The 20,182-nt window shown below is 51.4% G+C and overlaps 1 protein-coding gene across 11 annotated transcripts in view; it reads right to left on the minus strand.

Annotated features, from left to right (window-relative positions):
• Positions 1-1,499: 1,499 nt before the first annotated feature.
• Hps1 (HPS1 biogenesis of lysosomal organelles complex 3 subunit 1) overlaps positions 1,500-20,182 on the minus strand; it is a 25,241-nt gene continuing 6,558 nt past the window's right edge. For 7 of the 11 annotated variants that reach the window (XM_031390375.1, XM_031390370.1, XM_031390372.1 and 4 more), the window contains 17 exons: positions 17,625-17,762; positions 17,255-17,397; positions 16,022-16,130; positions 13,577-13,737; positions 13,174-13,291; positions 12,592-12,690; positions 12,366-12,435; positions 10,445-10,494; positions 9,060-9,227; positions 8,787-8,966; positions 7,725-7,786; positions 7,220-7,354; positions 7,071-7,136; positions 6,026-6,170; positions 4,068-4,181; positions 2,573-2,655; positions 1,500-2,122 (listed from right to left, as the gene is read on the minus strand). In XM_031390375.1, coding sequence (XP_031246235.1) covers positions 1,960-2,122; positions 2,573-2,655; positions 4,068-4,181; positions 6,026-6,170; positions 7,071-7,136; positions 7,220-7,354; positions 7,725-7,786; positions 8,787-8,966; positions 9,060-9,227; positions 10,445-10,494; positions 12,366-12,435; positions 12,592-12,690; positions 13,174-13,291; positions 13,577-13,737; positions 16,022-16,130; positions 17,255-17,397; positions 17,625-17,762 — 2,004 coding nt within the window. In that variant the 3' untranslated portion in view covers positions 1,500-1,959. The other 4 variants (XR_004123600.1, XR_004123601.1, XM_031390376.1 and 1 more) reach the window with 4 other exon arrangements.

Consider the following 20,182-nt stretch of genomic DNA (forward strand, 5'->3'; position numbering starts at 1 on the left):
CCCCTGGCTCCCGCCTGGCCCCCGCCTGGCCCCTGGCTCCTACCTGGCCCCTGGCTCCTACCTGGCCTTTGCTAGGTAATTGTTGGGAGAAGCCTACAGGAAATGCTAACAAGTAGGCTTGCCTGCCTAGGGACCAGATGACAAGTTCAAGGCCAGCCCAGGCCTTGCTTACCCCAAAGTTGTAAATCTCTCAGCCTCCCTGTCCTATTTTTGTTCAAACTGACGTAAACCCTAAATTGGTGGAGGAAGCCCCCCTCAAACACTCTTACAAGCCCCAGCCTCGGGTTCCAGAGTACCCCCTTTACTGTGCAGAGAGTCTTATCTCTGAGTGTGCCTCCTGGAGCATATTTCTTCACCCCTAACAAAGGCCTCTCTCCAGCGGTTCTGCCTGCTGCTGGATGCTGTGCTGGAGAATTTATTTCTTTGGCTCTCAAGGTTTTTTTTTTCCCCTCCCTTTTAAGTCTTTAACTGCCAGAGAAAATGAACTGGATCAAGACCCCTAGATGGTACATAATAGGAACCCGTGTCAGAAATGACTCAAACCTAGAAGGGATGGCAAAGATGCCTGAGGAAGAGGGCTTCTGAGAGTCCCTTGACCCTCGTCATGGGCATCACTCCGCACATGAAGAAGGTTTACACTGTCCAAGAATCTCTCCTAAAATCCGAGTCCAAAGCCTCTCCCTCCACACCCATGTAATCATTCAGAGATAGATATACTTAATAAACAGCTGCACCTGCATTCGGTAAGCAGACACCTGTTTTGTCTCTGCTCACTCAGCAGGTAGAATAATGAGTTAAATGGCATTTCAATACTTTGTGGTATAAGGCATACAGAGATTAAAGTAGAGGGGATTTGAGGGCTCTAAGCAAATGCTACAAATTTACTTAAGGATTTGAGCATCTGCAGATTTTGGTATCCCCAGGGGTCTCTGGAATATAGTCTACAGATACCCAGGGATGATAGTATAGAAAAGCCAGGGGTATGGGTTAAACTAGATACCTCATGCCATGTGGCTTCTAAGACTTAAGAGAAAGCTTTATATTTTTAAAGTGGGTATCCTAGGGGCTGGTGAGATAGCTCAGTTAGTCAAGTACTTGCCACACAGACATGACAACAACAACAACAACAAAACCATGAGTGATGACTCTCATGCACCCCAGTGCTAAGAGGCAGGGGAGGGAGCCAGGTAGGTTTCTGGGGCTTGCTGGTCAGCTAGCCTAGCTTAGCTTTAGACTAACTGAAAGACCATCTCAAAAACACATGGCGGATGGCATCCGGGGAACTCCCATAGCTGACCTCTGCTCTCAAACACACATGTGCAACACCCCACCCCCAATAACATGGGCATCCTAAACAGTGGTGGGTGGTAGGCAGGTACACACACACACACACACACACACACACACACACACACACACTATTTTTCTTCAACCTTTCCAACTCATGGTATTAAGAAGACCAGGGATTCTCAGCGTCACAGGAAAGGCGAGGAACAGGCTTGGATAATGACAAGAACCAATGTTTATTGAGCACCTGAGCACTTTAAGCAATCCCCCTGACCCACCCCGAGAGGTAGGTGTTGTCAGTTCAAATGGGAGGAAACAGGATTCACCCAGTTGCAAGGGGGCAGGAGCCAAGCTGGAATGGTGAGCAGCCAGAGGGAGCGCCTTCCTTTGGGGTAGGAAATAGCAACCCTATGCAGAATGGCAGGAAGGGGGTGACTTCACACAGCCTGACCACTAAGACTTCCTTCTGCTCCCCTGGGCACTCAGAGGGGCAGCTTTCCAGAGCGGCTGCTGCCACTCTAACCACACAGTTCTGGGGGCAACAGAAACAGGACACCCCCGTCCCTTCAGAGAAGGCTTGCTCCTTAGCCTGTGTGGAGGAGTCAACAGTGGGGTACGAGAGAGGACATTGGAAGAAGTCTAGCTGTGGGGAATGCCTGCAAGCGAGATGGCCTAGGGCAGGGTCACCCGGGAGGCCTCCCCCAGGCGACGGGCCAGCTGGCTGGCCTGCTGCACCAGGAGTTCGGTGGGGATGACGGACAGGTGCAGCGTGAGCAGCTCATAGCACCTGACGGGCTCCGAGGGGCGGCTCTTGCTGTAGTAGCGTAGGAGCTTCCTGCAGGAGACAGGGCAGGATTCAGGCAAGGCCGGGGGGGGGGGGCTGCCTGACCACAGAAGGCTCAAAATGCCCACCCTACAGTTTTCACAGAATGGCCCAGGGTGTGACATTGAGCTCCAGCTCAACACCAGGACACAGTCCCTCTCTTGGGACTCTCTATCTTTGAACTGTGTTCTAGCTGACAGAGGGTGTGTGTGTGTGTGTGTGTGTGTGTGTGTGTGTGTCCATCCTACCGAGGGCTTCCCATGCAGCCAAGACTGTGCCGCAGCAAGAGAGCAGGGACTTGTGTGTGCTTCTGGATGTTTCTTCTCTTCATGTGGGATTCCCACCAGGTTTTTATCCTATTAAGGTAGCTGCTCTCTCTTGGAAAGGCTATTGCCCATGGGAACTTGAGGCCTTGCCACCAACACCTGGGGCACATGTGGCTCTAGGGCCAGTCAGTGTCACCTGTAGTAGTCGCCTCCCAGCACGCCAATGGGGACTGAGTCATCCGAGAGGACAGGCACCTCGATCATCTGCAGTTTGTATCCCTGTGGGAGGCGGAAGACAGTCTTAGAAGAGCAGGAGGGAGCAGTGTATAGGGGTGGGGTGGGCTTGAGGGAGATGTGTGGGAGTCCTGGCTTTTTGCCTTACTTCCTTGCCTAGGATGGAGAGATGCCACCACCACCTGACACATTGGAATGGGGTCCAGTGATCAGCTCTGATCATACTTTGCAGCTTTTGCTACCAACAGGTGGGGCTGCGTTAGTGAGGAGCTCACAATGGCCCAGGAAGAGTGTATGTGTGAGTGTGAGTGTGTGTGAGTGTGTGTCTTGAGAAACAAAGGATTCTCAAAAGACGCAAAGTCTCTGTTTTTGGAAGAAATTATCAGGGCAGGGTAAGGTGGGGAGAGGAGGATCAACTAAGCATATGTACTGTGCCAGGCACAATGACGGTGCCCACAGATCCAGAGGCTCAGGTGGCATCATGAGGCCTGCCCCATAGGGAGATGGTTCAACAGTGTTCAGGGACTCTTGTGTGGCTTGAGTGTCACAGTCAGTGGTCACGACTTGGCCTCCCAAGGCTAGGCTGTACTCTACTGCCCCATGGGACCACTGTAGTCACCAAATCCTTGTCCTTAGAAGCTCTAGCACTCTGGGGCACTTAGGAAGATCAGGACATCAAACCTCGGTCTCTAGTGCCATCATTTGGGTTTTGTGGGCCCGGCCATGATGTTTATTTCCAAGACAGCAGTGTGTCCCCATCTGTAAAATGGGTCAGCATAACCCATCCCAACCATCTCACCAGCTTGTGAGGACAGATGAAGGAACTGCATCACAGTATTGTAAGGCTAAGTTGTTACACACCCTCAGCAAGCTGAGAGAACAGAGCAAGAGCCAGGAAGCATAAAGGAACAGGAGGACAAGAGACTCTGAGGGAGGGAGGACTGATTAGGGAGGACCGATTCTCAGACAATTAGCGAGAGTGAGTGGGAAGTGTTAAGGAGAAAAGGAAAAGAAAGGGGTTGGGGAAGGAAGAGGCAGTGGGTTCCAATGGCCTTGTGGTACTGTGTGGAGGGGAGTGAGGTCTAGAGTATTACACAGGACAGGGAGGGACCTGCGCCGTGCTGGAGGCAAGCCTCAGACAGGTTGGTTACCTGCTTTGAACCCGGGTCCTCCCAGAGAGTGGGGGTCATGGTATAGCTTTCTTTTGTTTACAAGTGACAGTCATGTGGCTAGAGACAGCCGGGTACAATGGCTTCTCCTCAGAATAGGGAATGCCTCCTGTTGGCTCACATCTACCTGGACAGTCCCACACCCCAGTCATGTGCTCACCTGCAGCTCCACCAGGGACAAGAGGAGATGAGACAGACAGATTGAACAGCTCAGAAGAAAGGTATCCAAGGGTTTAGAGTAGTGGACAGCTCTCAGGACCGTCCTGCCCAGAGACTGGGCACACCCACCATGTCATTCTCGAACCATAGGAAGTAGGAGCAGCGGAAGTCCCCTTCCTGGAACAGTAGTGTGGTGTAGCCCTTCTGCAGGTACCTGCGTGCCAGTCGGACCAGAGCCCAGACCTAGGGAGGGGGAGATGGCTTAGTACCACTCTCAGGGCCAAGACCTACACAAGAAAAGCACAGCACAGAGCCGTGGAGGTCCTGGGAGTCCGGGACGTCTCAGAGGCAGGATGCTGTCTGGGTCAGAGTTGTAGGAATGAACCGTTACAGGGTGGAAGTTGAGAAGGCTCCCTCTCCAGTTGCCATGGGGATTAAATACAAGTGCAAGTGCTTCATGTAACTTTACCACACACAACCCATGGATTAGTAAACTGCTCGTTGAGACCAGAAAACAGCTAAGAAGACTGTGAATAAACCCAACTGCCCAGGCCTGCAGGGCTGAGAGGAAATGGTACCTGCTGTGTGCTGGAGGCCCTAGGAAGCACTGAGCTGGGACATCACCTGCTTAGGGGTCAGGCCCAAATGTAGGCTCACTATATGGTGGCTGGGAACAGCAGCTCTGAAGGATATTCCTGCCCTAGGAGTGCTCTGCCAAAAGCAGGGGTTGGCACCTATGCAGCCTGAGGGAAGGTCTCTTCTACTAGGCTTGCCTACTTTGTGCTAGGGCTGGAATGGCCCACTCTCTCAGAAGAACTCAGTGGAAGGGATTTGGTCTTTGCACTTGACACAATATATTATCAAATTAAATCTGCAACAGACACGGGAATCAGTTACGAGCTCCCAGACATATAACCTGACCACACAAATAGATAACTTCAATAATAGCCCTCCCATCTGACCAGGCATGGGGACTTAGGTTTATGCGCAGGTGTGCCCACAAACCATTTTATAATAGTGACAGTCTGGAGACAATCTAAAAGTTCACTCAGTGGGGAATGGCTTGTGTGAATTCTGCTACACCTGCATCCTAGGGTTGCTACAGGTGAGGCAGGCAGAGTTAACAGCAGGAAGTGAGACACCTGACACGATGTGAGGATGTGAGTGAGAATCTGTCACACAGCCCTGTGCATGCAGAGCAGGCGACACTGGGAGGAAGGCAATGAAGAGCAATGGGCTAGAGTCCTCACTGCCCCAGAGCAGAGTGCAGAGGCGAAGCCGCCCATGCTGTGCTTGGGCCCTGCTCTGCCCCAGCTCTGTGAGTTCGTCTGTGCTTAGTGACCTGTACCCTTTCCACTAACGCTACGTGGTAAACAGCACCATCTCTGTAACGAATATTTGAACTAAAACAGAACTGAAATGTAACTAAACCACATCAAGGCCACGTAGCCAACCAGAACCGTCTCTCACCATCTAGCTTACCTATCAGGATACACTTTATATAGACAAAATAAAAAAATAGCATTTTAGAAATGGCACAGTCTTTCATTCAAAACCCACCAGTCTGTCAAGAAGAAGAGTCATTAAATTAGAAGAACAGAGGAAGATGCTTCCTGAGTGGAAACCGCCCTGCTCTACCCGGCTGGGGTGTGGGAGTAGCTCAGCGGCAGAGTCCTTGGGCTCCTTACCTAGCATGGCAAAGATTAAAGAAATCAAATTCTGATGCTCAGATTGCATGGCCCCTGAGGTTCTTCCTCACTCAGCCAACTCAGCAGACCCTTGTGCCTTCACTTATGCTGGGCTCTGGCCTGGTGCCAGCACTCTGGGGATGCCAGGCACACTGAAGTACGCCAGGAGGGGCTGCCCGTATGCACCGAGCCCCACTGTGTCTAGACGATGAGCCCCTGTGCCTACGGAGCTCGTGGCTGGTTAACTAGGCACACAGGCAATGCCAGGGTTACACTGGAAGCGATGAGTGCCTCAGAGACCAGAGCGGCCTGTTTCTCCTGGGTCATAGTGGGGGTCAGGCCTCAGCATATCATACCCTGACAAGCAGCAAAGGGCACCTGGGCCAGACCAGCAGTTACCTTGGCTTTGACGAAGGCAGCCAGGGGCCCCTTGCCCAACTCGGAAGACATCTTTTCACTGGGGCTGAGAGAAGGAGCCACCATCTGTCCGGTTGTACGGTCCACGTAGATGAAGTGGACCAGGCCTGGGAAATCCTCCAGGTAGGTGAAGGGCTAAGTTAAGGGGCTTAAAAGCCAGAGACAGTGGGGATGGTGGGGGTGCCTCTGCCCTAGTCACGGGGTTCTGGCTGTGCAGAGGTGACACTTGGAAAACCAGGCTGCTTCTCTACACAAGCTTGTGCCTCCAGTAAGCCCTAGGGACCTCATCTTCCCTCAGCTCCTCACCCCCGCGTGAGGGGTCCTTGCTACCTCACGTTTAACGTAGGTGGTTCTGCACTCTGGGAGGGAAGCCATGTTCACAGCGGGTCATTTCAGGAGTGAATTTAAACATGCACCTCGAGGATGGTGTGTGAACAGAGCCACTCAGCTGATGGATGGGTTTGGCTGACTGCCTGCCCTCATCATGATCTGGCTCTTCCTCACCTGAGAGACTGAAAGCATCATATATGAGAGGGGAACAGACCCACATGGAAGGGCAGTGGCTTATGGGTCTTGCAGCTTCCTGCTCATCTGCCTGCTTAGGACCAAAGTCCCTCGAGATGGAGTCCAGAAACATGGGAGATTTTAAACAAGAAAAGCTGTGCTAACCTCCCCAGAAAACCAGCATTAAACAAACTAGTTTCTACAATGCACAGACTGTATCTCTTGGACGCAGAGACACGCATCTGTGACGGGCCTTCTTGGTGCCCTTCCTTGTCACTGCACTGTGACCATCCATGGAGGATAACACAGGGTGCTCTCACAGCAAGCATCCTGGCCCCCCTGGAAAAGGATTACTATTTGATAGATTGAATCATGGACATAAAGGTCCTAGAAGACTTCTACGATGACTCGGGAGCAGCAGGAATTCTGAACTGCAGCCATGGGCTAGTCCTATAGATGGCTCCGTGGGACACTGTGGTGGGACACACATGTGTGGCCTCTGGTTGAGCCAGGCAGAGGATATGACACCATAGTGACATTTCTCCGGCTCTTCACCAACAGGAAGTCCTTCCAGTCCAGAAGTCGCTCCCTGGGGAAAGAGGAAGACTGGAAGCTAGGCTGCTGTGCCCGAGCCCTGCCCACCCCCTGCTCCCCCATGCATGCCACCCTTACTTCATAAGTTTCTGGGCTTGGTCCTGCAGGTGCTGGGGCAGGTGCGGTCCCCCCCTGCTGGGTGCAGTGGCCAGGAAGCTAAGCCGGTAGATGGCACACAGCTGTCGCTTCAGCCTTCCACAGACTTGGAGCAGCCTGGGCAGCGATACAGAGAAAAAGACACACAGAGCCCATGGCCACATCCCCACCTTACAGGGAGGCAGCTGCCCGGCTTTCCCTGCTGTTCTTTGCTGCACAGCATCTCCTTGAACCACACCACTCTTCTAATAAGTGGTGGCTTCCTTAGGTGGCACTTGCTTGGTGCTGCATCTGGGTATAGCCCAGGTCTATGTGCCTGGTGCTAGGTCCACATCCCCTCCAACCTCCTGTGGTTCCGCCCCCAGCTCTGTGGGACTCCCTCTCTGTCATAGTCAAATCCTCAAACTTCTCTCCCCCAGGGCCTGGGGAGACCCTGCAGCAACTCTCCCTGAACAACACCCCCTTCACCCCAAGTATGGCTACTCACTCCCAGGATGATCCTGGTTCACTTTTAGAAAAGGCCTTGCTCTTAAACTCCAGCCAGGTGTTCTGTAAAGAAGGGTAACCGGTCTGTTCTGGGCCGTGCTCAGCAGGGAGGTCCAGGGGAGACTCTATCCTACATCCTGTCGCTCGGACACACCTGCTCCGTCACTTGGCAGAACATAATGTAAATAGCAATTTCTATGGGCCAGGTGAAGGTCATGTGGCCTCCGTGGGCACAGGCATGTACTGTAATGCCATCCGTGGGGCCAGGTGAGTCTGAGGAGAAGGGCCACAGGCTGGGGTCTGAGGAGAAGTGGCCACCACAGGTGGCCTGAGGGTGGGTTGGGGCAGCCTCAAGGAGGTCTTTGATGACTCTTCCCTAGGTGAGAAGCCAGCATTCTAACAGGTGTGCCACCATGACACCCAGGGCACCCTAGGATACTGTGCTGTCGGCTGACAAGCCAGAGTTCCGGTTACTTGCTCTGCCTCCCTGAATCCTTCTGCCCCTTTCAGATTGACACACATTCTAGCTCCAATGAATACCAGCTCCTCAAACAGACTCAGCTACAGCAGGGGCCCCAAGCTCTATCAGTGAGCCCTTCTGCTCTAGAACCCCCTCCCCAAGGTGGACTGTGATTGGTGCCTGTGATGGCCTTGTCACTGACTTCCCATACTGCTCAGTGCTTGACCTCAGTCTCCGCCCGGCTCTACTCTCCAGAGCCCGGCAGGGAGAGTGCCCTGTGATGCGCAAGTTCTGGCTTAAGGGTGCGCTGCTTATGGGCGGCCTTCTCTTGGCTACGTCATGGCCATCCAAGCAAGCCTGTTTCCTGTCTAAAGCACTGGAATTACAATTTGAGTCCTGCCAATTTCCTATAAAAAGGTTCTGAAAAACTGCCAAGTATATCTATTTGGTTTTTATCCTTTCATGAGGACAACTACAGCCACAGACTGAGGGAACATGAATGAGAACCAGAGAGAGCCCCTCATCTACCGGGGATGAGGACCTGGGCTCACTGACTGCTCCGCCTCTTCTCTGAAGCGGGTGCACGCAGGCTCCATGACGCACCTGAATCTCCTGCCCAACTCGATTCTTGATAAACTTGTCCATCTTCTGGCGCAGGTCTCCAACAAAGGGTTGGGACCGCAGGGCACTTCCAGCCTCCTGACCTTCCTTCAGCTTCTTCTCCAGTAGGGAGAAGCTATCCAGCAGCTGGTACAGGATCAGGGCCAGTGGGGTGCTGGGACTCTGCCGGGAAGAGCGGGTGCCAAGTGGAACGGGGCAACCAGTGAGAGGCTATGCAGGCCCGGAAGCTGCTAGGGTGGGTTGGTGGCTCGGTACCTTGGTCAGCAGCACCATGTTGATGCCTGGCCACAGGGGCAGGCAGTACATGGTGTGGGGCACTAAGGGACAGTAGTTTTCTTTTATGTTGGCATCCAGGAAGATCCTTCTGGGGCTGGGAAGTTCTGGGGAGTGTGGCAACAACCCCTCAGGGGTGTCCTCAGTCAGCTGTGGGGGAGGAAGATCTGTCAGTCTGGTGGGCAGTGGAGGAAGGAAGGTCAGGCTCATCCACGACTTGGAGCCATGCACCTTGGCTTCCATTCCCTGCCCAACCAATAGCTTCCATAAAAGTCAGCCCTGAGGTCTCTAAGCTGCTGAAGCTGCCCTCGTGAGGGCAGGGCTTTACACAGGAAACAGGCCTGCTTAGAGAGCCTCGATGTAGCCAAGAGCAGCTCCCATTCTCTGAGGTCTTCTCTCAGCTTCTGCTGGGCTGTTCTGACCAATCAGGACGGGATACCACGATGGGCAGTGGGAGGGAGTTTGGGAACTGGGTGGGTGGTCAAGGAACATCTGAAGAGATACAGAGCCAGGTCGGGAAAAGCTCTGCCTCGAGGTACTTTAACCTGCTTGACATTTTAGTCACCCTCAGGGCATCCCAGTGGCTCTCTACATTGGAGACTGAGGCATAAGGTGACTATATGAACGGGTCTCCAGCCTGGGGTGGGGGCTAAGGGGCTCTGCAGGTATAAGAAATCTTTTAGTGGGAAAAATTAGAGAATTAAATAAGTCATTAGAGATACCACAGAAATTCCTCTGTAAGGAGGTCACTTTAGTTATACATAACAATAACAGTGGAGAGCCATTTGCTCATGGTTCTGGGACTTGCTGAGTAAATATAACATGTGCATGGATGGACTCTAGAAGCCCCCTCACATAATGAAGTAATGCTGAAGGGCTCTATGGAGACAGGAGACCGCTTCAGTAAAGAGGACAATGAAGCTCAGTAGACTCTAAGTATGAAGAAGAAAAATGCATAGAGTAAGTTCATGCAGAGCATGTGAGTGTGCATGTGTAAGTGTACATCTGTGTATATGAATGTCTCTGTGTGTGTCTGTGTGTACAAAGTAATAACTGACCAGAAGGAAGTACCTAGAACATACTCCATCTTCAAGGGTGGGTCTTAGTGATAGTCCTTTCACATTTGGCTTTTGTCATTTCTCATATCTAGATTTAAGAAATATATTTAAACTTTAAGTTTTTAATATTAAAACTGAAGTTGGCTGTTCATTTCCAAGAACTTGGGGGGAGGGTCATCTTCCCTGCTCTCCTTAGCCCTACTTCCATAGCTGAGGGGCTGCATCTGTGGCTGCTGGAGCTACCCAGAAGGGAGCTCTGCCCTCAGCACCGCAGAGCGAGGGCCTGAGGAGGACACATGGGGGACTCACCTGAAGAGCATCGCTGGGCGGGGTGCCACCATCCAGCCAGACGAGGCTACCTGCCACAAGTGAGAGCAGAACTGTGGAAATAACTCATGGCCCATCCCCGACTCCTGCAGCTCAGAGGCTCCGGCCATTAGCCCCGAGCACAGGTCACGGCAAGGGTATTTTCCAGGCACCTGGCTGTAGGGTGGGGCGTGCCCCTCAGACCCTCCCTTGCCCCCTAGCCCCTCCTGGTTTCTGTCCTCTGTTCCTTCAGGTTCCCCTGCATAGGGAGGCAGCGTTTCCCCATTCAGTCACTCAGACTTCGAGCTTGCTGAACACCTATTGTGTGCAGGGAATTGAGCTTGATCTCCCTCCTATCCCACTCACCAGCCTACTGAAGCCACTATGTATTTGAAATATTACATGTTTGTAGTATTATCCTTTCTTGCACTTCATTGCAAATAGCCCTCATTTATAAGCAGCCTCCCCCTCTCTGGGAGGCTAGGTTTGGATGCTTCGGAGCTATGCATAATGCGAACTCTCAGTTTACAAATGGCCTGCACTGCAGTCATCCATTTGTAAATCAGGTGTTTGAAACCTAGGAACACACTTGCTCCATTTGTAAGCAGGGAGTTCCCTCCATGCCAGAACATTATGCACAGCTCTGAGGAATACAAACCTAGCCACCCAGAGAGAGGAGGGTGGTGATGGACAGGGAAGGAATTGTAAGGTGGTGTGTAACGGAGGCCCAGGCCACGCAAAGCTTGCAGCTATGCCTTGGGACATGGGGTATTTAGAAAAGCTGAAGGAGGTTATGAGGCCCGCCCCCAAGAAAAAACTCTGAACATAAAGATCAGTCTGTAATCTCTGGGTCTCCCAGGTACCCCAAAGCCCAGTCCAGACCTAACTAAGGTTCCTAAGAGTACCTAACTCAGTGTGTTCAACTTGAGCCATGTGTGAAAATCATTTGGGGTCCTCTGTAGGGAAGGTATCCTGCAGTCCCACCAAAGCTCAGCTTAATTACGTCACCATCTCTGAATGAGCTCGGCTTGGGTGGTTTGTGAAGCTCCTCGGGGGAGTCCAGCTGCAGGTGGGGCTCAGTGCACACCACAGGTCCCCGTGGCCCCAGGTTCCCGGACTGACTTGGCTGTGTGGAGCGCAGCCAGGGCTCAGAGCCACCGGTCTAAGGAAGCCTCACATAAACTCTTTTAAAAGTAGTTCCTAATGTGCTGGGCGAGCCACAGGCTCCCTCCTTTTATCCCTAAGATCTTGGTCCCTTCCTGGTGCTGGATTTTGGCTTATCTCCTCCTCTAAGCGATGCTGTGCATCCAAATGGCAATTTGAACATTAATAGTGTTAAAATCGAGTTTTTACTATTACCCACAGATCTTGGAAAAAATGGGTAAGGTTTAAAACAGAAACACTGTAACTGGATATTTATACTCTAAAATGGGCTTGAAGTCAAGTGGACTATGGCTTAATTTTAGTTGCTAACTTCACTAATAACTGTAATGACGACAGAGGCAGAGAGAGCACATACATGCAGTTGTCCAGAGCCCTGGGGTGAGACCATTTGCATGGTGCTTTTTTTTCTTTTTTCTTTTTTTTCTTTTTTACCTTACATGCATTAGTATTTTGCCTGCATGTATGCCTGTGAGGGTGTCAGACTACCTGGAACTGGAATTTAACCCGGGTCCTCTGGAAGAACAGCCAGGGCTCCTAACTGCTGAGCCATTTCTCCAACCACCTCAGCAGTGTTTGAATTCAAGTTGAGGCTGATGGGGAGGGCTGTCACAGAGCTGATTGACAGCAGTCTAAGTGACATGCTCAGTCCCTCACAAGGAATAGGATACAATGACCCCCAAGATGTACTTTCTAGGCTGCAGACTGGCTTCTGCTCTAGGACACCACCCACTCACCCACCCACTCACTCTCCAGGTGTCACCTGAACTTTGCTCGCCTGGGGAGGGAGCAGGGGTAAAGTACTCTTCAGGGAGGGAGACGCTGTCTGTGTCCTATAAAAGAAGGCATCACATTAGATGAGGGCCGTAGGCCAGCAGCCTCTCCCAACAGGCTCAGCCAGGCCTGCTCTCCTGGGGAAAGCTGAAAAGGCCTGGCCTGGCTTGAGGTAAGATGGAGATGCCCTCTTCCCCGTAGGACCCAGCACATACAGTCTCCCCGGAACTCCTGGTGGGGACTGGGGTGCTCTGGCTCCTCGCCTGCTGGACCGGGATGTTTTGGCTGCTCATGGGTCTCCTCTGGGGGAAAGGCTGTGGGAAATCCAGGGAGATGCAGTCAGTGAGTCTGATCTGGCTGCTCCCACAGCCCCATACCCCCAGTTCTTCTCAGACACCCTCCTCTCTGCCCTGGCCTGGGGACATGGCCTTCCGGCTGTCCAGGGTCCTCTAATCTAAGAAAGTCTGACATGTTGGTATCCGAACCTGTGTAGTCTGACACCACCGATGAATGATAGTGTGACAAGGCTGACAGCATGCTAGGCACCTCGAGGCTCTATGTGATCCGCATGAGTGACACCACCCTGTCCCCAGAGTCCCCTCCACCTGGACAAGGAACTCCAGGCTCTGAGATGGCAAGTGAATGTGAGCTCAGCTCACCCGGCTAAGTGGAAAATCCAAGTGTCAAACCAGCGCCCACTCTCTGGATCTGCACAACCTCCCAGAGTTCTTCCATCTTAGAGTAGTGATACAAATGCCCTCCACCCCCATCCCTCTGTCGTCCTTGTGCTTCGAGACCTGAGGACTGTCGCTGTCATCCTCCTCCTCCTCTGTGGTGCCTGGGGAGGGCTGGAGGTCCTGAACCAGAAGGATGAGAGCCAGGAGATCTGCGGGGCGCAGGGTGCTCGCACCATGGCTGCAGACACAGGGCAGGGGGGTCCTGTGAGCATGCAACTTAAATCTTGCTGGAGATATACAGGGTCTAAAGAACATTAGCCTACTGATTTTTAAAATAAAAATTATATATAAAACAAAAGTTATCATTAGGAAGGCTCCAGCAGCCGGCGATAGACTCCAAGTGTTAGTTAGAACCAATTCCAGAGAAGGGAGAAGGCTAAGGGTTGAGACCAGAACCTGGGATGGCTTCACTGCAGACAAGGGTCTGGAAGGGTTTTGGTTGAGGTCAGGTCCTCCGGTTTACCTGGAGTAGAAAGCCAGCAGCTTGCAGTGCACCAGCAGGAAGGCGTGCAGGACCTCCTCACCGGCCCGCTCGGGGCTGGCGTTGACGGTTTGAACCACGTGTCTCTCTAGCGTCTCGATGCTCAGTTCGCAGAGCTGGGGGTGAATGAGCCGCTCCACTGCCTAGCCAGGGATGGGAGAGGAAAGGTCATCAGCAGGTCATGCTTGCTGGAGGGTGCTTTCCCTCAGCCCATAGGGAACGAACACTAGGTGCCAGGTGTGGGCAAGCCAGGAGAGGAAGATGGCTGAGGCCAAGCCTGTGAGGGTCCAGGTTCCAACAGTGCGTAGGAAACATGGGAAAATCAACTATAGTATGAGTCAAGCAGGACCACACAATATCGAACTAGAGAGGGATAGCTGAGACCTACTGGAATAGAGTGTTCAAAGAAATGCCCCTGAGGAGATGACCTTTAAACTGAGGGACCAGGAAGCCTGCTGGACAGAGCAGGGAAGAAGCAACACGTAGCACACACAAAGGCATGAGATGTTCAGACAGTCCGCAGAACTGCTGCCCAACTCAAGCGGAAGGCAAGTGCCATGAACAGTTAAACCGTCTCTCAGGGCTGGTGAGATGACTCAGTTGGTGAATGTGCCCATTGTCAGGCCTTTCTCAGGCCTCTGGGAGCCACAGGCGGAAGGAGAGAACTGACTCCTACTAGCTGACCTCTGACCTCCACTGTCATGGAATGGTACCTGCTCCCCCAAATAACAAATGTAAAAAAGGGGGAATTTTTTTTTTTTTTTTACAGAATATTACCAACATAAATAGTGTAAAGGCATCACTAATCAGATCCGTTGTCATCATCAACGCTTGGTTACATCATCAACGCTTGGTTACATCAACGCTTGGTTACATCACACACTCGGCAGGGCGGAGTGTGCACCAGCAGCATCTCAGGTGTTCAGAGGCTGCCACCATACGGTGAGAGGCCTGCTAGGAAGGTGGGCCAAGGTACACAACGACAGAGCCTCCAGGCCCTGGTGGGTTTGGGGAAGAGTTGGGATTTCATCAACTACATCAGGCCTCATCCTACATCAGCCTGTCCTGGTGCCCGAGACAGAGCTGGCCACCCCTTCTTTTGTACCACTGTGGATTTTGATGGAGAAGGTAACAGGTACTGGGCCACTCTGCTGTGTGTTTAGAATGTATGTATGTCTGGTTTCCTCTCAAGACTGTGGGTGTCTTTAGGCATCATGGTGTGGCCCATCTTCCAGCACACAGTAGGGACATTTCTTGGCAGTGTTCATAAGCGGACGTGAGAACAAATGCTTTAAGATCCATTCCTGGCTCATGAGAGCTTTTAGCTGTATCTCACTTGCTCTTTAGTCTACCCCGAGCTACTCCACCAATCAGCTTTCATCTCTGCACTACCTGCCAGAGTTCTTTTTTAAATCTGCCTCGCCATTTTGGAGTCTTTTATCATTTCTATTTGTGGTGTTATTTTTCATATATTTAAGAGTTTTATTTTGTATTTTTTTAATCCAGTAATCTTGGTATCCAAACCTGTTGGTAAGTAATTGTCTGATGTCCTGATTCACTACGGCAGCTTACTTTCTTGTGTGACTATCTTTAACTATGAGCACATTATATATACACACACATATATACATATACACACACAAAGACACACACACATAAAGACAGACACTCCCACACCCCCAAAGACACACAGACAGACAGACAGACACACACACAAACACACACACAAAGGCAGACAGACATGCACACAGACATGCAAAGGAACACACACAAAGACAGACATATATACACAGAGATATGCAAAGGGAGACACACAGAGATGCACATAGAAACACATACACAAAGACAGACAGACAGACAGACACATCCTCTACTTTAGTGGTTTTCAAAGAATGCTGAGGCTACACTGGGCCCTTGTTAGAGTTGAAACTCCACAGCCCTGTCTTGGCTCCGCTGAACAAGAGTCTGTGGGTGAGGACGACCCTGCACCCAAGGAGCCCACCTGCTCATCTGACAAATGCCAAGAGAGAGTGAGACCCACAGAGACACCCTGTATTTGCCCTCAAGGGAGCAGAGAGGACCAAGGCCACCTGACTCACTGCTGCTTCTGCCCACTGCTTTCCACTCTAGTTTAAGCTCAGTTTTGTCCTGGGAGGAGTGAGGTTGAAGGGCATTTTCAGGGGGTCCTTTAATTTATTGTGAGCCCCAAATACTGCCCTAAAACCCTTAGCCAGAATCTAGTTGCTTATCATGGAATGGCACACCAGAGCACTTAGCCTGCTGCCCAGGCAGAAAGAATAAGAGGACAATGGGATAATTCCAGGGCCTGTCTGTCCTCTTGCCCACTATGGTAAAAAACATGGTCTTATAGCTGACACCTCCAGGATCTAATGCCCCTGAGCCCCGATGACCCCAGGCCCGAGTTACCTCCACAGCGAAGCTCTGCTCCTGGTCCCGCAGGTGGCTGTAGGTCTCCAGCAGTCTCTGAAAGTGCTTCCATACCCGGGCACGCTGTTCCAGGTCGGGTGGACGAAGTCTGGGGGAAGAGCCAGGAAGGGCAAGGGTCAGTGGGAAAGTTGGTCTTGCCAGCCCTGATCCGAGGACCCTGTCTCAGGTCAGCATCAGACACCTAAGTGGTGAGGGCAGCCGTGTGCACAGAGGGCAGCCGTGTGCACAAAGGGCAGCCATGTGCACAGAAGCCAGCCGTGTGCACAGAGGTCAGCCAAGTATATTGGTGTGAGTATGCTGCATGGGCAGGGAGCCAGAGCTCAGGCCCTGGAGGAAATGATTTCATTCCTTGGGTTCCTTCTCATATGGATATATAAGGTCACTTAGGGGTTGGGGTGTGGCTCAGTGGTACAGTACTTGCCTAGCATGGGTGAATTTGAGCCCACCACTGGAAACAACAACAACAACAACAAGTAGAGAAAGAACGGCAAGTCAGGAAGGGGCCAGAAGGCACCTGCATCTCTAGGCATCTTACAGCCCCACGGGGCTCTGTGAACAACAACCAGTCCTAGAACCAGAGCTCAACTCAGGGGTATTAGCCAGCGCTGCCACCGTGGCTGTGTTCCAGGCACCCATGGCGATAGCTACCGCCTGCATTATGGACACCACAGCCACAGGGCTAAAGTGACCCAAGAAAGTGATGTTGGCGGATCCACGATTGCCTCAAAACTCAAAAGACAACGTCTCAAACCCTGAGGCTTTCCCATCCATGTGGGTGAATCAGGCAGTCCTACCCTGAGTCTTACTCCTGTGGGTCCTAACTCCAAACCACCCTCCTCCATGGCTCTCCCTTGCTCCATGTATCCATGGGATGTATGTGACGCCATTCTTGGCCGCCGAGGCTCTTAGTGTAGGCCCAGGATGCCACAAGGGTGAGGGGACTGTGCATTTTCTGTAGGGAGACTAAACAGCCTTTCTGAGAAGTCAGGAGGGACGAGTGGAATCCCTGTGTAATGTCAGAACGCTGAAGCAGGGGCGCCCAGGGCTGGGAGGGCTGGCTGCTGCAGCTAACCAGCCGGGTGGCACTGGGGAGGTTGTCTAAGTTCTCTGCAGAGTTTCCCCATCTGCTGAATGAAATCAGAGCACATGGCTTTTCTCAGCTCTGCTTTCATGACCTGACTCACAGAGGACGCGATGGGGCCAGTGACTCACTCCTTCCGGATGAGCTGGCCGTCCACAGTCACCAGCCCGAAGTGCACCTCGAAAAGGTACTTGAGCACACACAGCTTCCTCCGCAGGTCCCCCTCGCTCTCACTGTGGTCTCCGTTGATGGCGATGAACAGGCACTCTCCAAACTGTAGGTGGTCACAGTGTCAGCTGGTCCCCTGGGGACTCCCTTGGCCTTCCAGGTCTGAGAGAGCAAGTAAGGGGAGGACGAGGTCCGGGGGACTCTGAAACACTGCAGTTTCTGCCTTCCAAAGAGCTTTACAGTCCACGGTAAGAATGAGGCATCTGGCTCCCACGGACTGGACAGACATGGATTGTGGGTACACTGAGGACTGCGGTGGGGCCTTATCCTTACCAGGTGCAGTACATACAGGTGGTTGTCGTTTTCTGTTGAGAAGCAGGTGTACGTGTCTGAGAGCTTCTCCAGCATCGTCATGGAGGAGATGATGACTGGGGCCAGAAGGGTGCTGAGTTGGTCCTCCAGCACAGGAAGCTGTGGACAGGGAGAGCAGAGCCTAGCCTACGCTCGCATAGATGCCCGGCGTGCTGACAGGGAGAGCAGAACATAGCCTACCCAGCATAGATGCCCGGCGTGGTGACAGGGAGAGCAGAGCATAGCCTACCCTCACATAGATGCCCAGCGTGGTGACAGGGAGAGCAGAGCATAGATGCCCGGTGTGCTGGCACTGATATAATGTCTATCAACAAGGTAGGACACAGTCCTAACTTGGGCATGTTGGAAAGTGTGTCAAATACTGGGGACAAAGGAACAAGCAAGACCTAGGCCTTCCAGGAAGACAGCCAGCAGTGTCAGACCTGCCTGAGGGGCCACTGCCGTCCTGATGGGGAAGGTAGGAGAGGAGTTTCCCCAGACCTTGTGTGGTGCCTAGGAAGGTGGGCTCAGACCAGTGATGGCAGCTCAGGGCCCAGATCCAGAAGGAAACATTCAGATGGGAACGTCTGAGTGCAGCCCACAGGCCGCACGCTTCCCCGAGAGAAGCTACGACAACAGCTGGACACAAAGCCACAAACTTCGGTAGTTTGGCTGAATTATTTTTCCTTTTTCCTTTTGTAATTCAATTGCATGGTTTTCAAGCACGAACCCTGCAAATACTATCTTGTCACAATGACAGAGGTTTGGACAAACCTGCAAGGAATTGAGCCCCGTTCACCCCAATAGAATGCTTAGAGCATTCAGTTGAATCTTCTATGACTCCGAGAAGTCTCCTACACATAGACAGGGACTAATTCAGGGACCTTATCCCAAGAACACAAGTGTGTGCCCACCAACATGTTCATAATAGCAACATAAAATTTCAAACAACTGGAAAAAGATAGAAATGCCCAATCCTATGGAAATGGCTAAAAAAGGTAATACAACTAAACCCTAGTTTCTTAAACTGTAGTTGCAAACTGGCAACAGTAAAAAGGGTCTGGGTGTGCCACCACCAAAGCCTACCTTCAAAATAGAAAGCAAAAAGGGTCAGAGGAAGCCTGGGCCTGGCATACGGCATGCTCTCTGCGCTTGTCCTAGCATTGAGCTGCGTGCCACAGCCTTTAACAACCCAGCTCAGACTGGAGACCACGGTATGCTATGCGTTCCAGGCTTCTTACTGGACACATCCACTCTGTTTCTTTTATTTGTTTGTTATGAGACAGGGTTTTTCTGTGTAGCTCTGGCTGTCCTGGAACTCACTCTGTAGACCAGGCTGGCCCCGAACTCAGAGATCTGCTTGTCTCTGCCTCCCAAGTGCTGGGATTAAAGGTGTGTGTCACTACCACTCATAGTTTTTTGTTTTTATAGAAACATACTGTTTTACTTATGGGAAACAAACACTTAGTATTTCTTACTGTCATTCTTTTCTATGTAAGTAATAAATTAGTGTGTCTCTGACTGTACTGTATTAGAGTATTTGATTTTAAAAATAGATGTTTGAGAGATTGACTTTAATTTAATAAAAATAACTAACTGAATTTTGATTTGGGCTTAGGGCAGAATTATCAAAAATTCCACAAATGGCAGTAATCATACTTCTACTATTTCGTGCTAACGTTTCAGGGAAGTGGCGGTCTCAGCATCAATAATTATAAAATCAAAATATCAACCAGCCAGAAAGTGCTCTATGGCCTGCAGTGCCAAAGTTTAACTGGTTTCATAAAAAAGGTTTGTTGTATTTTAAACTCTGTGCATGCTGGTGTGTGTGCGTTGTGTGCGTGTGTGTCACTGCATGCAGGTCCCTATGGACGTTAAAGAGCACGCCTGATAGATACCCTGGAGCTGGAATTAGGAGGACTCACGTTGCCTGCTGTGGGCACCGGGAGCTGAACTCAGATCTCATGACAGCAGTACAAGCTCAGAACACGGAGCTCTGCTCGGAACATGGAGCTCTGCTCGGAACACCGAGCTGTCCTCCAGCCCAGGTTTTATTCTTTAGTAAAAACAAACAAGTATGCCCATGTCATTAGTGTTTAATGTGGCTTTCCTCTTTCATTAATAAATACAATTGAATTGTTCAAAGAAATTTTAATTATTTATTATCAGTAGGTATCTAATTCCACATTTATTTTACACCTGTACATCTGGGACCATGTAAAGATATCTGTGGGGAAAGAGGTTGCAGTGGGAAAGCTTATGAAGTACTTAGCTAAGGGATAGGGAATCCATAGCTACTTAAAATATTACTGATTCAGTGACGTATGAGTGATCTCCCTTAACCCTGCCTCTCCTGTTTCAGTACCTTCTCTATTCCCTAACAAGCATGTGTTTACTGCTCTTCTCCATCATCCCCACTGCTCCTCCTCCCTTCCCCAACATTCTTCTCCATCATCCCCACTGCTCCCCCTTCCTTCCCCAACACTCTTCTCCATCATCCCCACTGCTCCTGCTCCCTTCCCCAACACTCTTCTCCATCA

The sequence above is a fragment of the Mastomys coucha genome, unplaced genomic scaffold (genome assembly GCF_008632895.1).
Source record: "Mastomys coucha isolate ucsf_1 unplaced genomic scaffold, UCSF_Mcou_1 pScaffold21, whole genome shotgun sequence".
Taxonomy (NCBI): Eukaryota; Metazoa; Chordata; class Mammalia; order Rodentia; family Muridae; genus Mastomys; species Mastomys coucha.